Source organism: Pocillopora damicornis, chromosome 1 (assembly GCF_964200805.1).
Source record: "Pocillopora damicornis chromosome 1, jaPocDami1.2, whole genome shotgun sequence".
In the NCBI taxonomy this organism is placed as follows: Eukaryota; Metazoa; Cnidaria; class Anthozoa; order Scleractinia; family Pocilloporidae; genus Pocillopora; species Pocillopora damicornis.
This window is the reverse complement of record NC_142670.1, coordinates 28,768,634-28,789,981: the sequence shown is the minus strand read 5'-3', so window position 1 is coordinate 28,789,981 and position 21,348 is coordinate 28,768,634. Positions and strand designations below refer to the sequence as shown.

General features: G+C 38.5%; 1 protein-coding gene, 1 long non-coding RNA gene and 1 pseudogene across 6 annotated transcripts; all 3 read right to left on the bottom strand.

Annotated features, from left to right (window-relative positions):
- Positions 1–1,805: 1,805 nt before the first annotated feature.
- Positions 1,806–11,377, bottom strand: LOC149053149 (uncharacterized). 4 transcript variants are annotated; one of them, XR_016188298.1, is made up of 4 exons: positions 11,237–11,377; positions 2,714–2,807; positions 2,348–2,472; positions 1,806–1,912 (listed from the first exon to the last, which is right to left on the bottom strand). It is a non-coding gene; the product is annotated as an uncharacterized LOC149053149 (long non-coding RNA). The 4 variants fall into 4 exon arrangements; XR_016188293.1 differs by having other exon boundaries at positions 2,348–2,475; positions 2,711–2,807; positions 11,237–11,365; XR_016188296.1 differs by having other exon boundaries at positions 2,711–2,807; positions 11,237–11,365.
- Positions 4,533–5,548, bottom strand: LOC149053150 (uncharacterized; annotated as a pseudogene).
- Positions 11,378–15,637: 4,260 nt separating the features above from the next.
- On the bottom strand, positions 15,638–19,309 carry LOC149053148 (putative N-acetyltransferase camello). Of its 2 annotated transcripts, none has more exons than XM_089197896.1 (2): positions 19,033–19,309; positions 15,638–16,680 (listed from the first exon to the last, which is right to left on the bottom strand). In XM_089197896.1, exon 2 carries the CDS (start codon positions 16,674–16,676, stop codon positions 16,002–16,004), a length of 675 nt encoding a protein of 224 aa, XP_089054022.1. In that variant the 5' UTR covers positions 16,677–16,680; positions 19,033–19,309; the 3' UTR covers positions 15,638–16,001. The 2 variants fall into 2 exon arrangements, with proteins under 2 accessions (XP_089054022.1, XP_089054013.1); XM_089197887.1 differs by lacking the exon at positions 19,033–19,309 and adding an exon at positions 17,832–17,932.
- Positions 19,310–21,348: the final 2,039 nt, after the last annotated feature.

Sequence of the window (21,348 nt, the reverse complement as noted above, 5' to 3'; positions counted from 1 at the left end):
ACACCTTGTTATTTTCACGCAACCGCTCGGAGAAAAGATAAAAATGACGAGGAGAGAGAGAAAATTAGCGAAATAGAAAGCCACAATATTATAGTTTAATATTTCAGAGGTACATGGAGTGCTTTTTCCGTAGAGAATCCGCACGATGGTAAAACATTCGAAAATTACACTCGATTTGAGTGGGGTGTTGAAGTGGGCGTGGTCACTACATTCATGTTAAGACTATTTGTACCCCATGAGTTTGATATGCATCTTGTAACTTGCACTAAGAGAAATTACCGTGAGCCTTATGATTGCAGTCGCAGCGCGCTCGATAAAATCTGTGAAATTTACACTTACCGTATTTACTTGGATATAAGCCGATCCTGGCTATAAGCCGAGACCCCAAACTTCCAATTTGTAAACTCAGCGGCATCATCACGAAAAATTAAACCAAAACATTCGGCTATAGGCTGAGACCTATTTAAGAACGCAATTTTCATAAAAAGACAGAGACTTCACAAAAGAAACTAACTGACTGTCATGAATATTTAGAAGGATCGAAAAGTATAAGAAGGAAAGATTTATCTCTCCGGAAACACACGTAATTGCACAGCGTTAACCGATAATTAATTAATATTAATTTAGGCTACTGAACTGAAAGCGACATATCACAGTCAACATGAATTTAATGTGATCCTACCGAGTCAATAAAACTTAGTAAACGCCACTAAGTAAACAATCTGAGATGAGGAAATGGATGATGAATTCGATACCGACAGTAGGGCGACGAGCAGTAAGAACAGGTCGCTTCAACTACAAACAAACGGCTCCTTTAAGAGCCACCACAAAATAAAAAAGTTTATGACCAACATGCTGTACCCTGAGTTTATTTTATTTATTTTCGCTCGGCTTATAAACCAATTCGTGCTCATTCATCATTTTTCTAATAAGTCGAAAAAGTTTTGTTTTAGGAAAAATCTCGGCTATAGGCCGAACCCTCTTCTATAGATCAGATTTTACCAAATATTGGCGTGAATTTGTGTAAAAATCGCTCGGCTTATAGCCAAATAAATACGGTATAATAGCTGTCCACACGGATTGTCTGGCCAAAAATAAATTCTGGCAGGTGGCGACTTATTCTGAAACATGTGTCCTAAATCCTTTTCAGGGGAAAAATATGAAAGAAAACGTTTTTTCTACAGGTGGTCGAGGGGACCGCTAGCACCGAGTATACCTCAGGCTCCTTGCGTTAGGCCCAGCATTCAATGCGCGGTGAGCCATCCATTTAGGTAGAAACCCATTCAATTTAAAGTGAGCCATTCAATGGTGACCCATCCAATTTGGTGAGCAATTCAATAGTGAGCCATTCAATTTGGTACTACTAATTTTGACACAATCCACCCGCCAAAGTTACATACTATGAACGTATCTTCTTTGAACAAATGTTTGCGATTCGAGATGATTGATATTTGTTGCTGAACTCTGACTAATTCTAAGACAGGAGACGTACCGTTCCTAACACATTCGTGACAAAAAATACTTTTCTGCTCTCTTCAATACATTTTTGTTCTACAATCTTTGATACGTTTTTGCTTTGTGAAGACATTTGTTTGTCTTTCATTAGTTTTTGAGATAGTGGCCAAGTTTGTGCGGTCAAGATGGCTTGATATCAGCCTCGTTGTTTTTTATGCTGTTATATATGGACCAAGACGAATTTTGAAAATATTTGACCCCTCTACGCCTGTGGTGGGGGGGGGGGGGGGGGGGGGGAAGGAGAGCGCTGTTGGGTGATTTGAAAAGACAAGCATCCAGCGAACGACATCAGCGTTTTACATGCTTTTATTTTATTTGGTTAAAACGATTACAGTTTCAACTCGTTTACTGATTGAGAGGGCTAAATAGCCTCATGTCATATGGAAATGACTTCTCACTGTGAAAACAAAATGAAAGACGAGAGTCAGGTAACATAAACGCAACTTGTAAAACGAAGCTATCGATGAATAAATATCTCGAACTAAAAGCGAGTAGACCACTCGCATATACCTGCTTCCCAGCTAATGTGCTTACCGTTAGTTTGATTTTGCAATAGCTGCTTATGATACGTTCCATTTTTTTTTGATTGGCTAATGAATTTGTTTCGATTTTAGTAAATGGTCATTGTAACTCGTGCCACCCAACTGCACCATAAAAAGACCATAGTGGGCTCTCGTGGGTTCTTTTGGGTCTCTTTCATTGTCCTGATTGGCTTAAGTGATGGCTCTAGCTTGGTCTTACGGGACTCAGTCGAATCTCGCTTTAAACCCATTTGACCAGTTAAGTTGGTTGGTTCGTTTTATCTGCAATGTGACACTTATAGAAACCTCACCATCTGACAACAGACTTCCCACGGTTGGAAACAGGAGTCACCTGTCGGGGGGAGCCCAGAGGAACAAAACGGTCCTTCCTCACAATCGAACATGCATGCCATTCGCTTCTCCTGATGGTGTGTTTCTGCTGATAAACGGATGAGTTTAGCTATAGATTTTAAGATTATTTGAATACATCCAGCTGAGTTGCTCTGAATGAATCTTTTAAAAAAGATAACGTGGCTTTACGAATAAAGAACGATTTCTTAGACTACTGGACGAGACTACTGTTTCTTTTTTCCACTTTAAGTTCTCATTGGCTGATAATAACACATACCTTTCTAATAATTGTGATAGAAAAAATCAACACAAGAAAAGCTCACCACCTTCAAGCGAATCATCAAGGATTTTTCCGCCCAAAACCATGCCACTTAACAACACAAAAATGAAGAACTTTGCTAGAATAAACATCTTGAGCAACTACAGAGAAAAAGATACATTCAGCAAACAATTAGTCACACCCTACATGAACAAAAAACGACAAACAGATGGGCTAGCTTAGCCAAATGGGACAGTTGCAAAAAGTACTTGATCCGTTTTACGCGCTTATTTGGTCGATCTATGACCCAGCACTTGGTAGAAGGCTTGATATTCCATAGCTGCGTATTTATTCTACCTGCAACAACCAATCAGGCTACCAAAGCTTCTCCTCTGAACGTTTCTGAGAGTCTTGTTAATTTATTTATTTATACTTATTGAAAAGGAAAATTCAGGAACACAAAAACCGACAGAAAAACAAAACCACAATGTTCCCTCCCTCGGCTTCAGAGCCGGGTCAGAGACGACGTAATTAAAAGGTTGCCCTTTCGTTAAATCTTAAGAGCGATGGTCAGGAAATATCGACCAAAATCTTAATTTCGTGGCAAGAGTTGAAAAATTGCTTTCTTTCGTTTTTTTTTTCCATAAATAGCTTTTAGGTGGATAAGATACCTGATGTGGATTGTTCCCGCCAAAAGCTTTTTATTTTTTAGAAAAATTAGAATATCGGTTTTTGTGGTCGGAGTCACAAAATTGGCTAATCATTTACGTGAAATTTGCATACATCAACTTGCCTCTCGTTCGCAAACAAAGTCGCACAGAGAAATTTGGACACTTTATTTCAACAGAATCACTGTTCTTCTTTTACTAGAAGATTCTTTTAGAGCAAAAGCGACACTCGCCGAGCAGAAATTATTCAAAAATGAGGAATAGGTTTTATGGATAACAAAAACTCCGTTTTGTTATTGATTTTCGACGGCAATATTGCACATGTGGTATAACTCCAAATTGACTTCATTCTATTTAAATCCCACATTTAGACATACATCTAAAACATACCTGGGAATTAGCTTGGGTTATTGAATGAAATCTCTATAAGGCGGTATCGAAGTTAAGGAATTTTCATGGTGGGTTGACGGTAATTGTGTAAACACTTCCAGTTTCGAAATCCATGAAAGTGGATATTTGATCCCCAAATACTCATTTTTCTTAATCCTTGTAGGTTTTACAGTTGCAAAGTTGCGTTTTTACTTAAAGAGTGAGATAGAAAAGCCAAACTGGGTGAATTTTAGCCATTTTGAAACACTAAACTCTATCGACCGAAGACTCCGCGTGACGAATTGTTTCGTGACTAAACGTGATATTGGGGAGTCGACCAGTCACGGAATCACAATATTAACACTGCATTTCTTGACGGCGTACGAGAACAGTGTAAGGTATAATTGAAAGAGTAAAACAGCAAGTTTTGGAAAATATGGCTCTCAAAACTCGGTTGCCATGGTAACGTCAATGCTGACGTACAAGTCACGACGACTTTAAAATGTCCCCAGATGATTTTTAGGAAAAGTCGCTAGGTTTGGTGCTCAAAGCTTGAGCGGTTTTGAAGTTATTCAACTTTTAAGCAAAGGGGGGCTTCAAACCCTTCCCGGTCTAAATAGGATTAAGGGTGTGAATAAAATAGAAAAACGTATGGAATGCCACGAGTAAACGTAAAAGCTAAACCTCGCTCAACTTTTACGTTTACGTGCGACCTTTCAAACATTGCCTCTATTTAAATTACGCGCCTAAAAGCTACGTGTGTATGCACGTGAAATTTACGCGACAGTGGGAATCCACCCTTATTCACCTACCTAGACGCGAGCAGTAACCAATAAGAGAGCACTCATGTAGTAGGCAGTCGAGTAACATTCATAATACACCTACGCCAGGCGCGCAACAAAATTATTTCCCTTTTTCACTTTCTTATTTTACCCTGAAATCAGTCTTGAGGTACCGCTTTGCCTCCTTTAAAGCTTCCTTTTGTGTTTTTGCCCATGTAAGACCCATTCCGTTTTCCCCGAGCTGGTGCACAACGTTCGCAAGATCTTCAAATGCCTGCGCACCAGAACAGCTTACGTAATCTAACTCTTGCAATGACTTGCGAGTCGAAGCGGAACAAACATACAGAATTCTTAGCAGAATACTGCGACTCATGGGTGTGAAATCATGCTCGGCAGAATATTTTTGGTACTGGCAAACGATTCGTTCAGGTATCATGTTCCGTACCACATTTGGAACTTGGACGGCCTCGTTAGTTGACAATGTTATTGTCTTGGCTCCGAATGGAAGATCTTAAATTACATGGGAGCTTGTGATAAAGTCTAGGAAATGCGCTAATTTTGCTTCAGGTATGAATGACTTCGTTTGTGCATTGGTAGGCACCAGTTTTCCACTGCCATGGACTGCAGCATGCTGCTTAGCGACCTTAAACCGATAACTTGTCAGGCCTGGGATTCACTATTGAATTGTTGCCAAGCTAATCTTATCCGCCATAATGGACAATATCTGCCTGCGAGAATCCCTTTCGTTTGCATTTTTGTAGCAGTTTGCCAGCGTGTACATCAATTCTTTATCTAAACCACTAGAACAAGTGTGATTTCCAGTTTCATTTTGTTTTGAGGACACAATAGGTTCCCAGAGAAGATCTGGATCATTAGGCGCTATTTCACCAAGAACAGCTGAAACCGCTTGCTTGGCTTTGCGCTCATGCAGTTGTCTAGTCCTTCCACTGGCATCGTTCCAAGGTGTCTTTAGGGTGTACCTAATAGGACTAACGTCTCGACTTCTTAAGAAACTGTTAAGGTGGTCAATAGGTTCTTCCGACTTCATTCCTGTAGTGCTTGTCTCATTTTCTTCTAGGAGGGTTGATGGTAAATATAATGACGTTTCTTGCTCTACAGTCTGGGAGCAAATGTCATAAAATAAGGTCCCGTGTGAAGTTCGTGCTGAAAGCAAGCACCTACTGTAAAAGTGTTCATTAGGTCCTACTAAACATGAAAAGTTTTGGTGCCAGCTTTGCCACTTGCTCAGACGGCTTTTAAGGGGGGGGGGGGGGGTTAAATTCTGACCCATGAAATCCAGCGTGAAAACGAGGCTAAAACACATAATTCCTCATAACTTTGTTAATAACAGACGAAAATACACCAGACTTGCTCACATGATTGGGCATGATCCTCCCTGTTAGTTTATGCTAATTTACATAGGTCACGTGACCTTACGCATGAAAGCGAGGCTGAAACACATAATTTACTATAAATTTGTCAAAAAAAAATCCTTATCATGCCAAACTTGCTCACCTTAGTCAGTTAGACATCTTGCATCGATTGGTGCCACTTTGTAGTGTCACGTGACCCCATACATGGAAATGAGGCTGGATTGCAAAACACGCCAAAGGTGAACACATCATCCAGGACAATAACGTTGACTCATTGTAATTCATATTAATGCTGTATGTATAGCATTTGAATGAAAAAAATAAAAGCTAAAAAGCTGCAATGATTATGTATTTCGTGTGGCTTAGATGACTTTATTATGAGCGATTTCTACAATCCTATTTCGCAATGGGAGACAAGTCGTTGTGGCATGGGGAACGGAATGTGAGGCAACGCACAGAGACGTCAGGCATTTACGAAGTACACAAGAAGAAGCCGACACAAAGATTATTTTACATGCTCTGAATGCCTCTGCTCAAGGTGCTACCCAACTATCTATATATTCTCCTGACACTGATGTTCTTGTTTTGGCTCTCCGACGGTATCCAGATTTGTGCTCCGACCCTTGCTTTGTTACTGGAACCGGCAGTAGTCGTAGAGTTATCAACTTGAAGTCAATCGCAGACGCCCTTGGGCCCACTAAGACGGCTGCGCTGCCAGCGTTTCATGCGTTGACCGGAGCAGATGTTACTGGGAGTTTCTCTGGAAAGGGAAAAGCCATTTGTTGGGATGAGCTTGATAACACCAGCACTCCTATCTTGCAAGCTCTTGCTAACCTCGGTTGTGGGGAACAGCCAGATGACGGCACAAGATGTAGAGTGGAACAGCTGGTTTGTCGGATGTACCAACCAAAGACAGACATCAAAACTGTCAAAGCCCTCAGATGGTCCCTCTTTAAGAAAAATCAAGCTGAGTCTGAGAGGTTGCCGCCCACACAAGCTGCTCTCCATCAAGCCATACTGAGAGCGCACTACCAGCTTCTTGTTTGGAACAACGATCATGTAACAAACCCGGTGTTGCCCTCACCAGAAGGCTATGGATGGCAAGATGAAGATGGAAAGTGGGTACCAGTCATGAAAAATCTTCCACCAGCTCCAGAGGCAATTATACAGCTTGTCCGATGCAAGTGCGCCAAGTCCCTTGCTCTAACAACCGTTGTCGGTGTCAAAAAGCCGGACTTGTCTGTACTGATCTCTGTCTGTGCTCTGAAGATTGCCAGAACGAGTATGCTGAAAGTGATGATGAGTATGATGAAGACGAAGTCGAACAGGAAATTCCATAGGAATGGACAACAGAACAATGTATATAGATATTCAGTAATACTTTCATGACTGTATGTATAAAACAGCAGTGGTCGCTATTTTCATTTTCTGCCCTTGTTACAATATACATGCGAAAATGAATACATGGAACCAGTATCATAAGTTGGCAAAATTATTGATTATGTGTACAAGATAAATTCTCAAATGGAGCCTCCGCAGTATATGCTTTATCCGTCTTGTCCCTGTGCTATGGGCCATAGGACAATGATTAGTTGAAGTTTTTATATCTGAAATCGGATAACCAGATATGTATCTGCCTAGTAGTTGTTAATACATTTGGCAGGACAAATGCCATCCTACACGATGCTACCAGATATATCCAGCCTCGTTTCCATGTATGGGGTCACGTGACACTACAAAGTGGCACCAATCGATGCAAGATGTCTAACTGACTAAGGTGAGCAAGTTTGGCATGATAAGGATTTTTTTTGACAAATTTATAGTGAATTATGTGTTTCAGCCTCGCTTTCATGCGTAAGGTCACGTGACCTATGTTAATTAACATAAACCAACAGGGAGGATCATGCCCAATCATGTGAGCAAGTCTGGTGTATTTTCGTCTGTTATTAACAAAGTTATGAGGAATTATGTGTTTTAGCCTCGTTTCCATGCTAGATTTCATGGATCAGAATTTAACCCCCCTTAAAAGCCGTCTGAGCAAGTTGCAAAGCTGGCACCAAAACTTTTCATGTTTAGTAGGTCCTAATGAACACTTTTACACTGGGTGCTTGCTTTCAGCACGAACTTCACACGGGACCACATTTGCTCCCAGACTACTAGTAAGTCACGTGCTACCACCGAACAAGGAGTACTTGCAGCAATTCGAAGGTTACACATCACGCCCTAGACAAGGACGCAAAATAAATATAACGTAAACTGTATTGAAAAAAATTAATTGGGTACATAATTATCAAAGTTAACCAACACTTAGACAAAGATCAATAATCCCTCCTGATCTTTGTTGCCTTTATTATGGACTAAAAATAAGACCTTTTTTTGCTGCCTTCATTTATGATAAAAAGTGCCTAATTTATTACATAAAATATCTTTCATTATGACAAACAAGTACGAACTTTAAAGCGAGTGGTAAAGGAACCCGGAGTGGTATATTGGAAACCCGAAGCGTTTTTCTGGGCGTTATTCACCGTATCCTTAACCTTGAGAAAATCACATGAACTCGTATCCCTGGCGGTATAAAGTGGAGGGATGCGTGTGTGTAGGTGGGGGCAAGTGGAAGCAAAAATGCAGTTTTTTTAAATGAACCCTTTATTCTTAAAAGAACAATTTGGCCTCAGCTTACCATCGCGGACTACGTGGTCTTTAACTTGTTGCCACTGCTTCAAGTTCTCAGATTTTGGTGAGAATAAAAATAGAAAATCCGCTGAATAAATTTAAACTGTGTGCAGACGCAAGGGCGACATAAAATGCACGGGGTATTAAACCTCTTCATTATCTGCGGAACTCAGGAAAAACTGACGTAGAAAGCACAAAATAAGCATATGGCATTGTTTTCTTGGATACCAGCACACAGTTTGAGGTCTACGAAATCGGTTACTTTGTGCTCTCTATCCTTATTCGTTACATTTTAAGGAAAGGCAGCAAGGAAACGGGGCCTGCTCATGCAGATTTTATGATGATAAGGTCCCTATCCATTTTTTTTTTTATCTTTTTTGCCCCGCGGGCCTTGTTTGGTGCCACTGTTAATAACACTATTTCCATTGAGTGCCAGTTCAGAACTTACAGAAGTCTCAATGGTCTCAGTTTCCTCGTAAGAAAGGTTCTTGGTCTCCGGAAGCTTTGTGGGCAGCTCCCCTATTTTCTGCATGTCGAGATTAACCCGGCAGTTGCGACAAATCCCTGTTGAGTGAATCGATGAAAATACAGGTTTTTGCTGATACGATATAATCACTATTCTGAACAAGTACGGTCTTAATTTACACAAGTAAGGGAACTGAACCCAAATGATAGATTTTCCTGCCCTTTCATATACTTCAACTCTTCAATTCTCTACCCTTTGATATACCTGAAGCCTGATAAAGGTACCCTTTAGGGGCTGAGTCTCCCTGTAACTATCTATAGACCATCAGGGAATCTGCTTTAAAAAGCTGTAATTTTAGGAGTCCGGTGAAGGCTTCTAAATTTACCTTTTTGCTGCTACAATCACTAATATAAAATGTTAGAATAATGAAAGGAAAAGAAACACGTAAATAAACAAAGGCTATTGAATTTGCGACCTTCACGGCTACTTAATTATTGAAAAAGTCAAAATAAAAAAAAAAAGAAAAGTGCTTACAAAGTGCTTTAATTGAAGTGTCAGATTGGACCGCCATTTTAGAGCTGGTCTGATGAAAAGATGAAAAATGATGTATACATATCTGAACCAACTGGAATAAAAATTCCCAGTTTCTTCCATATCAAATAACAAGCACTTTTGCCAAGTCCTCTTTCTGCCTTTGCGTGTTTTTGGGCTTGCCGCCGTGCTTCGAGATTGGCGGAGGAACTCGGCACAGATTCGATCCTCGACGCCACCCAATACCAAGGGATGAGCAGTGCCGGGGACAAATTGTTAATTCCGAAAGGTCTAACTCCGAAGAAAAGGATGTAGATACTCTTCCCAAAATAAGTACGATTTCGGTTTCTACGTCAGTTATTGACAAGTAAGACTTATGACCCGCGATGTCTCTTTTGCAGTTCAGAAATGGAATAAGCTCAGTTGATCTGCTCCTATCTCTGGGGTCATAAGAGCAAGAACCGCCGAATAAGGAGCTAAAAGTACTCAACTTCCATGATGACACAAAACTGGCAAAATAAATTCACTCCAACTTCGCTAATTTTTTCCTCTTTGCATTTAATTGACTAATTCAATTTACCACGGCTAGTAAACTGCTTCGAGCTTTAGCCAACTCTGTCATTTCTTCAACAAATAATAAAAATGAATCCTCACAATTGAAGAAAATATCAATTTAAAAAGCATCTATGATTTTTTTCTTCCTGTTCCGATTCTTCTGAAACCAAAGTATAAAAGTTAAACAGGTTAGCCGAGAGCTAATCAAATTACATCCTGATATTTATCAGGGAAAACATCTTACACTGAAAAGGAAAACTCTCACCTTAACAATGAGAAAAAATAACCCCTCTTTGGCCGATTGCCTTTTTTTCAATAAAAAAGGACGAAAAGCTCACACCAGAATCGTTTTCAGTACGCTTTCGTGTATATTCCGGCCTGCTGTGTAAAAACTCCGCTTGACGTTACGGTCACGCAACAAGAATTGTTTACTCAGTCGTTGTAAAAAATTTGAATGAATTACTGTCATTTCAAAACCTTCGCGTGAGGCGCTGTAAAGGAAACCCGTGCTGATTCTAACATATTATAGAGGAAAACCTTAAATCCCTCTAATGACATAGTTAAAAGGAAAATCTGAATTATACCACATAGTGAAAAAAACATTTGAATTAAGGAGGTATTTGCGGGATTTTTCACGTTTGAAAATACAGCACTTTCCTGCGCCTTGTTTGCTATTTATGAACAACAATAAAGATAAGTCATATAGTTTCTGGGAAAGTACGGCACTCACTCTATCAAAATTCGGTGTCATGATCCTTTGAATCGTTTTTCCTTGAAGACCAAAAGTCAGTTTAAAATATCAATTTCACATTTGCTTGCGGGACCTTTCGGGATCGTCGCGGGTCAAATTCGTTTTTCTCAGTTTTCTCAGAATTAAAGCGCTCCGGAAGAAAAAGAAATACATTAAATTTCTTCTATTCTTAGTAGCTTTTTATAGTCAGAAAATAAGCGAAATTCATTTTTCAACTCTCGCCACTCAATGGTCGATATTTCCTGACCGTCGCTCTTAACCTGTTATTTGTTAGTTTACCGTTTTCCATCGATTGAATGCGTTTTAAAGGAAACTAGCTCTTGGGCGTTATCCAATATATCAGTCTAAAACCTGGAATCGCCAGTAACACCGTTTTAGCTAAGCCATGGGAAAGTTAGGGTAAATTCTTATATACACTTAACTGTTAAATGTTTTCCTCACTTGTCACAGGAACGATCAACTCAAAGTCCTCAAACTTCCTTCAGTTGAAGAATAGCTTGTGGAGAACGGGGTGCTTCGGTTTTATGAGTGAGGTAGTGGTTACCAGGGATACTTGATGGCGAATTAAGAATGCTTCTATGAAAACGGTATGAGAATAACGCATCAAATATTTTTGCTGGAAGCTAGGAACAGTTTTTTTTTGATCGATCAATGACACATGTTTCCATATTTTGCTTCGATGATAGCATCATACGTACTCCAAATTAATGTGGGTTTTTTTTTTCCAGTCGCAAGAACCAGTCACCATGAAATGTACATCCCTTTGAATACATCCTTAGTTTAAGCTTTCATATATCTGTTTGTCAAAAACGAGCTAACAGATCTATAAAGTTGTCGTTAGTTTTATACATGTAAGAAAATAGTAATCTTGATAAGCCGATTTCAATTCGAATTCATCGTGTCTTGCGGCTTTTTTTTGGCATAAGTATGCATTTTGTAATCACTTACTCATTTTGTTAAAACAGCTGCGGCATTTTGTAATAAATACGACCTACACACTTCGTAATTAGAGCTCCGACATGTAATAATCGTCCGTCTACGCAATTTGTAATAACATCTTGACGGAATTGTACTAATCTCGACTTTATCATAAAAGCATCTAAGCAAAAAAGAAAAAAAAAATATATTTTTGAATTTAGTGACGAGATATGACTATGCGTAAATTATTTCAAAATGCGTGGTTATTACAAAATGCCGCAGAACACACTGAATTTGCCGCACAGTTTCGGGCACGTCTAGTAAAAAGTAAGGTGGACGTGGTGTTGCCATTGATGGCAATTTCTTGTGTAGAGAAGATTGCAACCTAAAAAGCAATGAACTCCCGAAAATTAGCTTTTCTTCAGTTCTTAATTGTGATACTTTTTTTCCACTTTTGATATGGCTTGAAGAATTATAAAAGAAACGCAAAACAAAACAAAACAAAAAAAAACAAGCTTTCAACAAAGGAGATCAATTGCGTAATGAAAGAATTTTTCTCAAACATAAAAGTTTTTTTGTTTCAGACTCGATCTAGCTCTTAATTTCAATACATCGCTTCTCATCCTTAAGGATCTTGATTAGGGTTTTATTGTATTGTTTTTCATTTTTTTTTACCACAATTTTGACCGACATAACAAACAGGTGTTATACAAATTGAAAACTCATGGTGATATCAAAACCTATTTTTCCATCAAAATCATATTAATTCAATTTTCCCAAAGGATCTTACGTTACTAAAGGAAATTAGTTATCTCCAAGGAAAATGGCGTTCTGTTCGGGAGGTACTTTCTTGTGGCATTCTTTTCGCCTAGAATATCATGTTTAACTTGGTTTCTTTGATAGATTTCCACTTCTCAGCAAATAAATAGCAAAGCTTGTAGACAGACAGGTTTATTCGAGGATGAAGGGGGCAATTTTCTAGAGAAACTGCGGTGCTGCGTCGTTGGGGAAATTTAAAAGGATAACTTAGCTTTATCAACTGAGTTGATAACGTAAATTGACACCGTAAAGAGTTAATAAGCAAACGTTTTAAGCGTTATAGCCTTTTGTCAGAGCGAATGACACAAACAGTCTCACGTCAGTGTAAAGAAAAATGTAAGAGCTATTTCCCAGTCAATTTACTTAAACGTATAAGAACTTAAACTTCTCGTCATTTATTTTTTATCCCTGAAGGGAATCAACATTATAACGTATATAACATTCCTAACGTACTAAAAAGAATCATTTACTTTTACTGAAGTGTAATACACATTCTATTTCTTTCAAAATGAACAGAATATTTTCAACAAAGCTTCTTTTGCTGATCAACAATGACCCCAGATTCGGTTCTACTTGTAAACTCCCAACTCTGCTGACATTACCTATTGGTTTAACAAAACGAAACTGCAGGTATTTAAGAGCTTTACCATTTAAGAAGCGAAAAAACGCACTAAGAACCCTACACTGTGCCCTGGTAAGGGACTGGTCATTAAACAACAAAAAGGGGGGAGGGGGGGGGAGGGGGGGATGGTTAATGGGAGGTTGAAATAGTATAGCTCCATTTTCTGCATTAAAAAAAACACACACACACACAACCCACGATTTCTCCATTCGCTGTGACGAAGGGCTAACCCTCGAAACGTCAACTTTGAAACTCCTAACGAACAATAAGAGGACGAGTAAACAAAGAGAAAACGCTGTAAAATCCAAAGATTTTAATGGAATTTCTCGAAAGTGGCGACGAGACAAGTGAAATAGATCGGAATGATAGTTTTCATTCTGTGCAAACTATTGAATATTATGGAGAAAAAAAATGTTTTAGTTAAATTTTGTTTTTTGTTGAATGAGTGCTCTGTGTCAGAACCCACCCCAAAAATTTTCTCGACTGGAGAAGCAATTTTTCCAAGATATATCAGATTACTAACGACGACGAATTCAGGCAATTTTTATTTAAAATATTACACAAGATAATCATTATCATAAAAGAACTCAAGAAATTTGATATTGCAACCAACGACCATTGCAATTTCTGCTCCAGGGCAGATTCCACAACGAACACATTTCTAGAGTCTGATGTCTCTATTTCAACATATTCAAGTAACATAAAGGAGTTTAACGATATACACAAATTGAATGTGAGTCCTCAGGACAGAAGTTCTTATTCAATTGGACTGATGAAATAGCTTCGTTGACCTCCATCCATGAGCACAGACTGGATCTTCTCTTGCTTCTCATGGAACACTATGCTTTTTCGTGTAAGGTTTTTCTGAGAACCCCAATATTCTTGAACTTCAAACCAAACTCCATACGCAATGGAAAATTGAATATTGTTTATTGACTTGATTTTGCAATTTCCCCCCTTATTATAGAAAATAATGTAGCAATGCAATAAACCAAAGGTGGGTAATGTCAAATCTGTAAATGTTGCAAGTAGCGTAAGTAATCGAATTATATAGCAAGTGGCTTTACTAATCATACTTTTGTGTAAGTAGTTTAGGGTTAGTATATTAACTATTACAGGCGTTTGCGCACTCAGATTGCGTCTCATTGCCGGTAGCGTTATTTTCGTTGTGGCGGTGAAAGCGGCACAAATTGGCAAAATTTGACGGAACATTCTGCAAAAATTAATCCGTTCCTTTTTCCTTTTACCATAGGTAAATTTAATTTGATTTATTCTGAAGGTGTAGAATTACTTTTTGTACGTATTTGTCGCATATTCAGTGGTTCTCACGGACAATCGCAATGACTGTTTTCTTTTTAGTATGTAATTTAAGACCGGGGTTTTCGAGAAGGTCAAATTTGATGTTCGTCGTAGTAAGAAGCCTTTCAAAGATTTGGATGACCGTTTTGATCCTTCTTGAAAAGCACTAACCAAACGCTCTCCAACGGTACTCGATATGTACAAGATGGTCGTTTCACGATTAACCAACGCGATAAAAGCCAGTAATGTGTAAATTGAGAACCTTCATATCTTGCAAATTTTCGTCTGAACTTTCGAGGGAAAATCCAGGAGCAGAGTCTACAGATTATCAATTTCATGTCTCATTACCTCATGTGGGACGTCGAGGGTCTGGTACGAGCTTTATAGGGGAATGATTGGGATGCGTGGGGAAGGCTAGGGGTGGGATGAAGGGCGTTGTGTGGTCGGAGAAGGAGCACCAACATCCTGAGTTATTGCTCAAAGAGTTAGGATTTTTCCTCTCCTATCGTACGTATCAGGCTTCACAAAATAGGATAATAAGAAATTTACTAAATAACCTCTCTTGAAATTATTATCATGTAATATTTCTTTCTGACGGACCCCTTTTACCAAGAAACCTCTAAATGGCGAAAAAGAATTCTGGAGGAAGCCATAGGGGTAGGTTTCACTCAAATGTTGCATCTTCCTAAGAGACCTAAATGGCCTCTTCAATAAGTTTACACATGTAATGTGTTTGTAGTCGTGCCCTGTTCTCTGCCATATTTAAAAGTATATTTATTCTTTGTTAAGAGAGGGTGGGGTTTGTGGTGCATGTGACTGGGGATGGGGTGAGGGTATTTATTACTCTTCCCAAGATTTGTGTCAACATGCATCCATAATTTAATACCCAGGCCCTTTTCGGCTCTGCTGTCAGGGTGAGGCAGGACTCCCACAGGGACCTCCTAGGCATTTGACATGATTGATACGCATTACTAACATTATCAATGCACCTTCAATATGTAAACTGTACCTGTTTGACTTCTGTTAACTAGTAGTTTGGAATGTGACGGCAATGTGATTGTATTAAGGCAACAACTCTGCTTTGATCATTGATCACATCATTATGGTACAAATCTTGATCAAGGATATCTCATAGACAATTATGACAGAAATATACCAAGTCCAATTTTTCCTTCCTAATTGTTTTTTATTTTCCTAATATTTATTGGACCTCTTCCAAGATTCATTGCATTTAGACTAAGTACTCATGAAAGACTGTGTTTCCCTTGCAACAATCAGTATTTGACAAGAAACACAATCATTTTCAAGGTAATTAGCTATGTTGACTGGGGGGGGGGGGGGTGGTAGAAGAAAGTTGGCATGGTTGCAAATAAAAACTTTGACCCATGTCACCTTCAATTCTTTTCCTTAAAACCTAAAAAAAACCATCTGAATTGCCACCTAGGAAAATGGCCTGGAGTAAAGGAACTTAACCTGAAGGTGTAATTGAACTTGCAACCTGCATTTTTAAACCTTGTGTTTTGAATCCATCAGAGTTCAAGTTCAAAAGACATCATTACCATGTCTTTAAATATGAAGTTGGTAATGATAGGTTTTTGTTCTATGAGCTTAAAACCAAACTTCCTATAGAGTCTGACAGCTGGTCCTTGAGCATTTGAAGTTTTCAAAACAATTTTCTCAAGACCCTGCTGCCTGGAATGCTTAAGAAGTTCTTCTAGCAATTTGCTCGCGACTCCCATTTTTCGACAAGTTTTGGAGACAGACATTCGCTGAAGCTCTGCTATTCCTGGTTTGTGGTCTTCATTCTGAATGAGTCCCACCATTCCAACAATTTTACCATTCCATTCAGCAACCCACATGTGACAGCCTTTGTTAGACATGTAGGTCTTTTCAATGTCCAACAAGTCTGTTTTTAGGCAATGGTTGATGAACTTCCACATTTCAAGGTAGATAAAGACATACAAAAGAGCCCATAAAACAAGAGAGAGGAACAAACATGCTACCAAAAGCATGATAGACCACCTTAAAGAGGCCATGACAGCAAAAATGGTTACCATGGTAATGTACCAAAACAGATTTGAAGAGATAAGATGGGTGATACTGCTGACAAGTTGCTGCATCCCTTGAGAAAAGATCTCTCTGCACTCCTCATAGTCTGGACTGTGATAGGATCGGATTTGTAGATGCCCTTCCATTTTGATCATTTACCTGAAAAAAAAAATTTCACTGACTGAATCTTTTATTAACAAGACTGATAAAATAAAAGAATTACATTCAGGTTTTAGTCAATCTGTATGACACCATTGCAACACAAGCAGGTAATAATTAACAACTCTTCACTGAAGTGGACATGGCTTGTGGTGGATATTTACCGAGCCAGACACTAAGGTTTTTCTGTAAAACAGAAAACCAAAGAGCTAATACAAAGTAAAAACCATATTTTTAAATTAAAAGTTAATAACACAACTCAATATAAAATAGAAGGAAACTACATTGGCACTCAGCCTCAAAAGTGTTTAAAACAAACAGAAAATTAATTGTAATAACCTGAATATCAACTAAAAGCTTACTTCTTGACCACCTCTGTAATTGAAATACATTGTGGCAAATAACTGGTTCACAATTACAAGTACAAGAACTGGTTAGCTTGGCTAAAACTAGTTTGAACAATAATTAGATTAAGCATCTTTAACTAAAATTCTTATGCAACAAGCATTATAATAATTATTGCGATGTATTATTGTGACATGTCAATTTAAATGGGGCATGCAAGGAACATTTAGCATATGAAACAGTGTGTGCATTAAACTTAATTATTACACATTCAATGCACTATCTCTTTTCTGATTGGCCAAAAGCTTACAGTGAATTTTCAAAATCAGTGTCTGGCTATATAATAATTTTGTCAAGGATGCTCAAGGTCATGGGTAGTCATGTTATATATGACTGCAGTGCATGAGTTCTAAGGGTAATCATGTCAAGTTCACATGCTTTGTGTTGCTTGATGATTTGTACATTTTTACATGTTTAGAAATAAATTATCAGTTCCACTTACTTTTGTGACCATTTTTTCCCCTTATTCAATGTATGATGAAACAAATTTTCAGATTCGGTTTCTTTGATAGTCAGAATAATCAAGGTCTTGGTAAGGGTTGATAACCCCTAACTATTATTGATTATTCTGGATATAACAAAAACCTCATCCAATAATTGTTTACAATTATTTGTACTGAAACAAATTTTCAGTGAAACAGGAGTGAGGAGTTATTTTTATTAGTATACACTGAAACAGTGAAATAACACAACACAAAAAGATCATCTTAACTCATTTATACCTGCAACAATTTCAATGATATTACCTTTGGGTACAAATCCTATGTGTGTTGCTCAGAGGTGAATTAGGCATAGGATATTCAGAGTTTGAGTAGCCAATCAAAGCATGCCTTTAACCATATCCACTGTTTAAAAATTAAATTTGAGTATTAAGCTTTTGCATAGAAATAGACCCATTCTCACTGTGACATCCATACATTTCTACAAGTCAACAATTTTACTTCTTCAAGGAAGAGCACATATTTAGCAAACTTTGTGAAATATTTGACAGGCATGGTGTGAACTTCTAGACTGTTTCAAAAGTTCTCTTTACAGATGAGGTGCAGCTTTGGAAAAGCATAATAACTAAACTGCCCCATTTCCTATTTGTCAATTTGAGTAGCACTCTGTTCATGGGCAGTTGTTAATTTCACTGGGAAAAGTCACAATTTAAGTGATCAGCCAGATTATCCATAATAGGGTTGATTTAGTTACAGAAATGTTTGGGCCCCTATTAACACTGTTCACAAACATTAATGTACAGATAAACGGTTCAGCTTAATTTGACAATTGTTTAGGAAGCAGTTTTGTTAAACAACGACTAAACTTTGTCTAAATAACCCGGCTTTGGAGTTAAACTAACTTTCTGATAACCATATTCAATCATCTGGTGCTATCAACACAAATAAACGAGCGATTAGGTCTGGGGGTAATCGTGACTGTTATCTATTTTGGTAATTGCCCAGGAGAATTGTGATAAAATTACGTCACGACTTCATAAAACAACAGATACGGACGGCGGCTTCAGCTGGTTGTCGTTTCATACCAGAGACTCGACGTTAAAGTTACTGAACGAACAAAAGTAAAATGAAAAGATAAAAGGAAGGAGTAAAAGAATTATTTAACGGTTCGCAACTCACTGAAGACAGGACCGAAATGAAAAAAGACATTACATTCCTCTTTACGTGCGTATGTGGAATGGGTGGCTCGCCATCAAATTTTACTTAAACCGTCGCAGCACGTAATCTGAAAGTTTCGTTTTTGATACCTTATAAGATTATGGGACTGGGTAATTTTACTTCTTTCGAGCAAAACGATCGGAATGACCGCAATCAAAATCAGTACCGAAGTACACATCGACGTACTCTGAGCATCGTTCCGAGTACAAGTTGTACCGTTACATCATTGATACAAACTGTTACATAGCAAACAACTATCCCGAGACTATCACACTAGAAAGCTACGTACCTTTATCATTCAAGAGCGAATATCGGTCTGTGCAAGATGGTTGTGCCCAATGAACCGGCTTGCGAGCGATCAGTTGCCCCAGCAGATAAATAGCCTTGCCAAGACAATTTGAGGTTTTAAATTTCTTTGCCGGAGGACCGAGCCATAAAAGCTAGTGATATGAATTCTAAATCTCCAAGATTTCCCGAGTCGACCGCTAAGAAAACTAGTTAAAATTGACTATGAGACCTCGAAAGTCTGGTTCGAGCTGTGCGTGAGATTGATCGGGTATGTGTGTGTGTGGGAGGGGAGGAGGGGGGAGAAGCACTTTTGCCGAGTTGAGTATCGAGTTGTTTCCCAAAGGGTTACAATTTTTTCCCTCTCATATCATATCAAACTGTTCAAATAAAACGTGTGTGTGTGTTGCTGAACCCAAGTTTTTTCTGCATCTAACCAAGAGTGCATTTTTAGTTGGGGGGTGGGGGGGGGGGGGTTGGGGTTTTAGGATGAGGACATTAGTGCCCAGGCACTTTTCGGTTCTGCTCTTAGGGCCGAAAAGACCTTAATAGACTGACCACTTTTAAATCTGAGCTCAAGACTTAAAGAGTTTTGATAATGTGGCTCAGATCTTTCTTTGAAATGAACTTTGATTGATATTCTATACTTGTTATGTTATTATTTAACTTCCAAGCGCTGTAAACCGTTGTGGATGCTTTGTAGAAACTGTGCCATATCAATATTTAATATTTTTATTATTTACCAGTTATTTCAATGTATCTGTTTGACTTTTATCATTTAGCAGTTTGGAATGTCTACTTTAAAGGGAGTCTCATTTTTCCATTCTAAAAAAGGAAAGTCCTACTTTTTATGTGACCATTTCAAAGATTCACTGTTGTAAGATTAACTCAGTGAGAAAGGGTGAGTTTTCGTATTAATTCAAGATGAGATGTGTTTTGTGGTGATCCCAATATCGCATGCAAAGGAAAATGAAAGATAATTTAGTCGTTATTTCCTGAAACGTTCTTTCATAATAAAGAATGAGAATCGAAGCAAATGAAGTTCACCCACAGAGCTTTGGATCGCACTAGATTCATTGTTATTGAACAAATAGATTATTCACGATGGTAAAACTCGGGTCAGACATGCCTGCACTTACAAGACATAACGCTGAAGTATAATGGTCACTTTGAACCTACAACTTTTCAACAACAACAAGCCTTTGGGCGATGACACGCGGAATGATGAAAGAGAGGTTTAAATGGGTAAAGGAATACCTTTACGTCAATATCATGTAAGGCAAATTCTCCCGTGATGCTTTGTCGTTGATTCAGCTTTTCTTTGAAGAACAATATTAATGATATGAAAATTCAAACCTGGAGAATTATATGAGGGGAGGAAATGACAAAGGGTGATGTAAAACGGCGGGAGCCAGTCAGTTAGTTATTGTGAGAAGCGCAGAAATGGGCTTTCCATATTTCATATGCAGTACTCTTGCTAACTCAGATTTGTTGCCCCCATTATAATGTTCCATGTTATTCAGTGACAGCAAATCATGGAATCTAAAAGTTGTGTGAGTGATTCTTTTACTGCTTTTCTCACTCCTCTGATTTCCCAACAGTACAGAAATGGGTTTAGACTGGAATTTACGAACACAATGGATGTTGTGTATCTCCTGCCAAGAATCTGAGCTGATTCGCTTAAAGGGATAAGAGACGGGAAAAATAACAAAAATGCATATGGAAGATAACAAGCGACTAAAGCCAACTGGAGCGACAGTGCTGCAGAAACAGTCTTTCGGTATCTTTGTATGTTCAGAGGAATTCCTACAAATTGATCGTTTTGATTATGGCCTTGGACTTGCGCTTGATGATGGCAGAGGCGAAGGAAGATCTTTACGTAGCAATAAAAGGAGGTAATCAAACAAACCACGACCCCTACTGACAAGACCCTAAAGGCAACTTTGGAATTCCAGACTTGTTTTAGAATAGACCCAGTTGCACAAAAAACCAAGATAAAGATTAAAATTGTAGTAACTCTCCATAGATTTACAATTTGCTTGTATGGATCTAAGAAGTGTTCATTACTGCAAAGATCGATTTCATATTCACGTCTTTAACCGCAGTTCAAATATATGACTTCCATATATTCACAACCGTTTATTCACCACTTCATGGGTTTATTTGGAACCAACACACTGACCTGCTCTCAGTTGGCTTGGTAGCTCAGTTGGTAGCTAGAGCATTGCACCGGTATCGCAGAGGTCATGAGTTCAAATCCTGTTCGGGCCTGAATTTTTTTCAGGCCTTCTTTTTACTACTACTAAGTAGTGTTCATTAC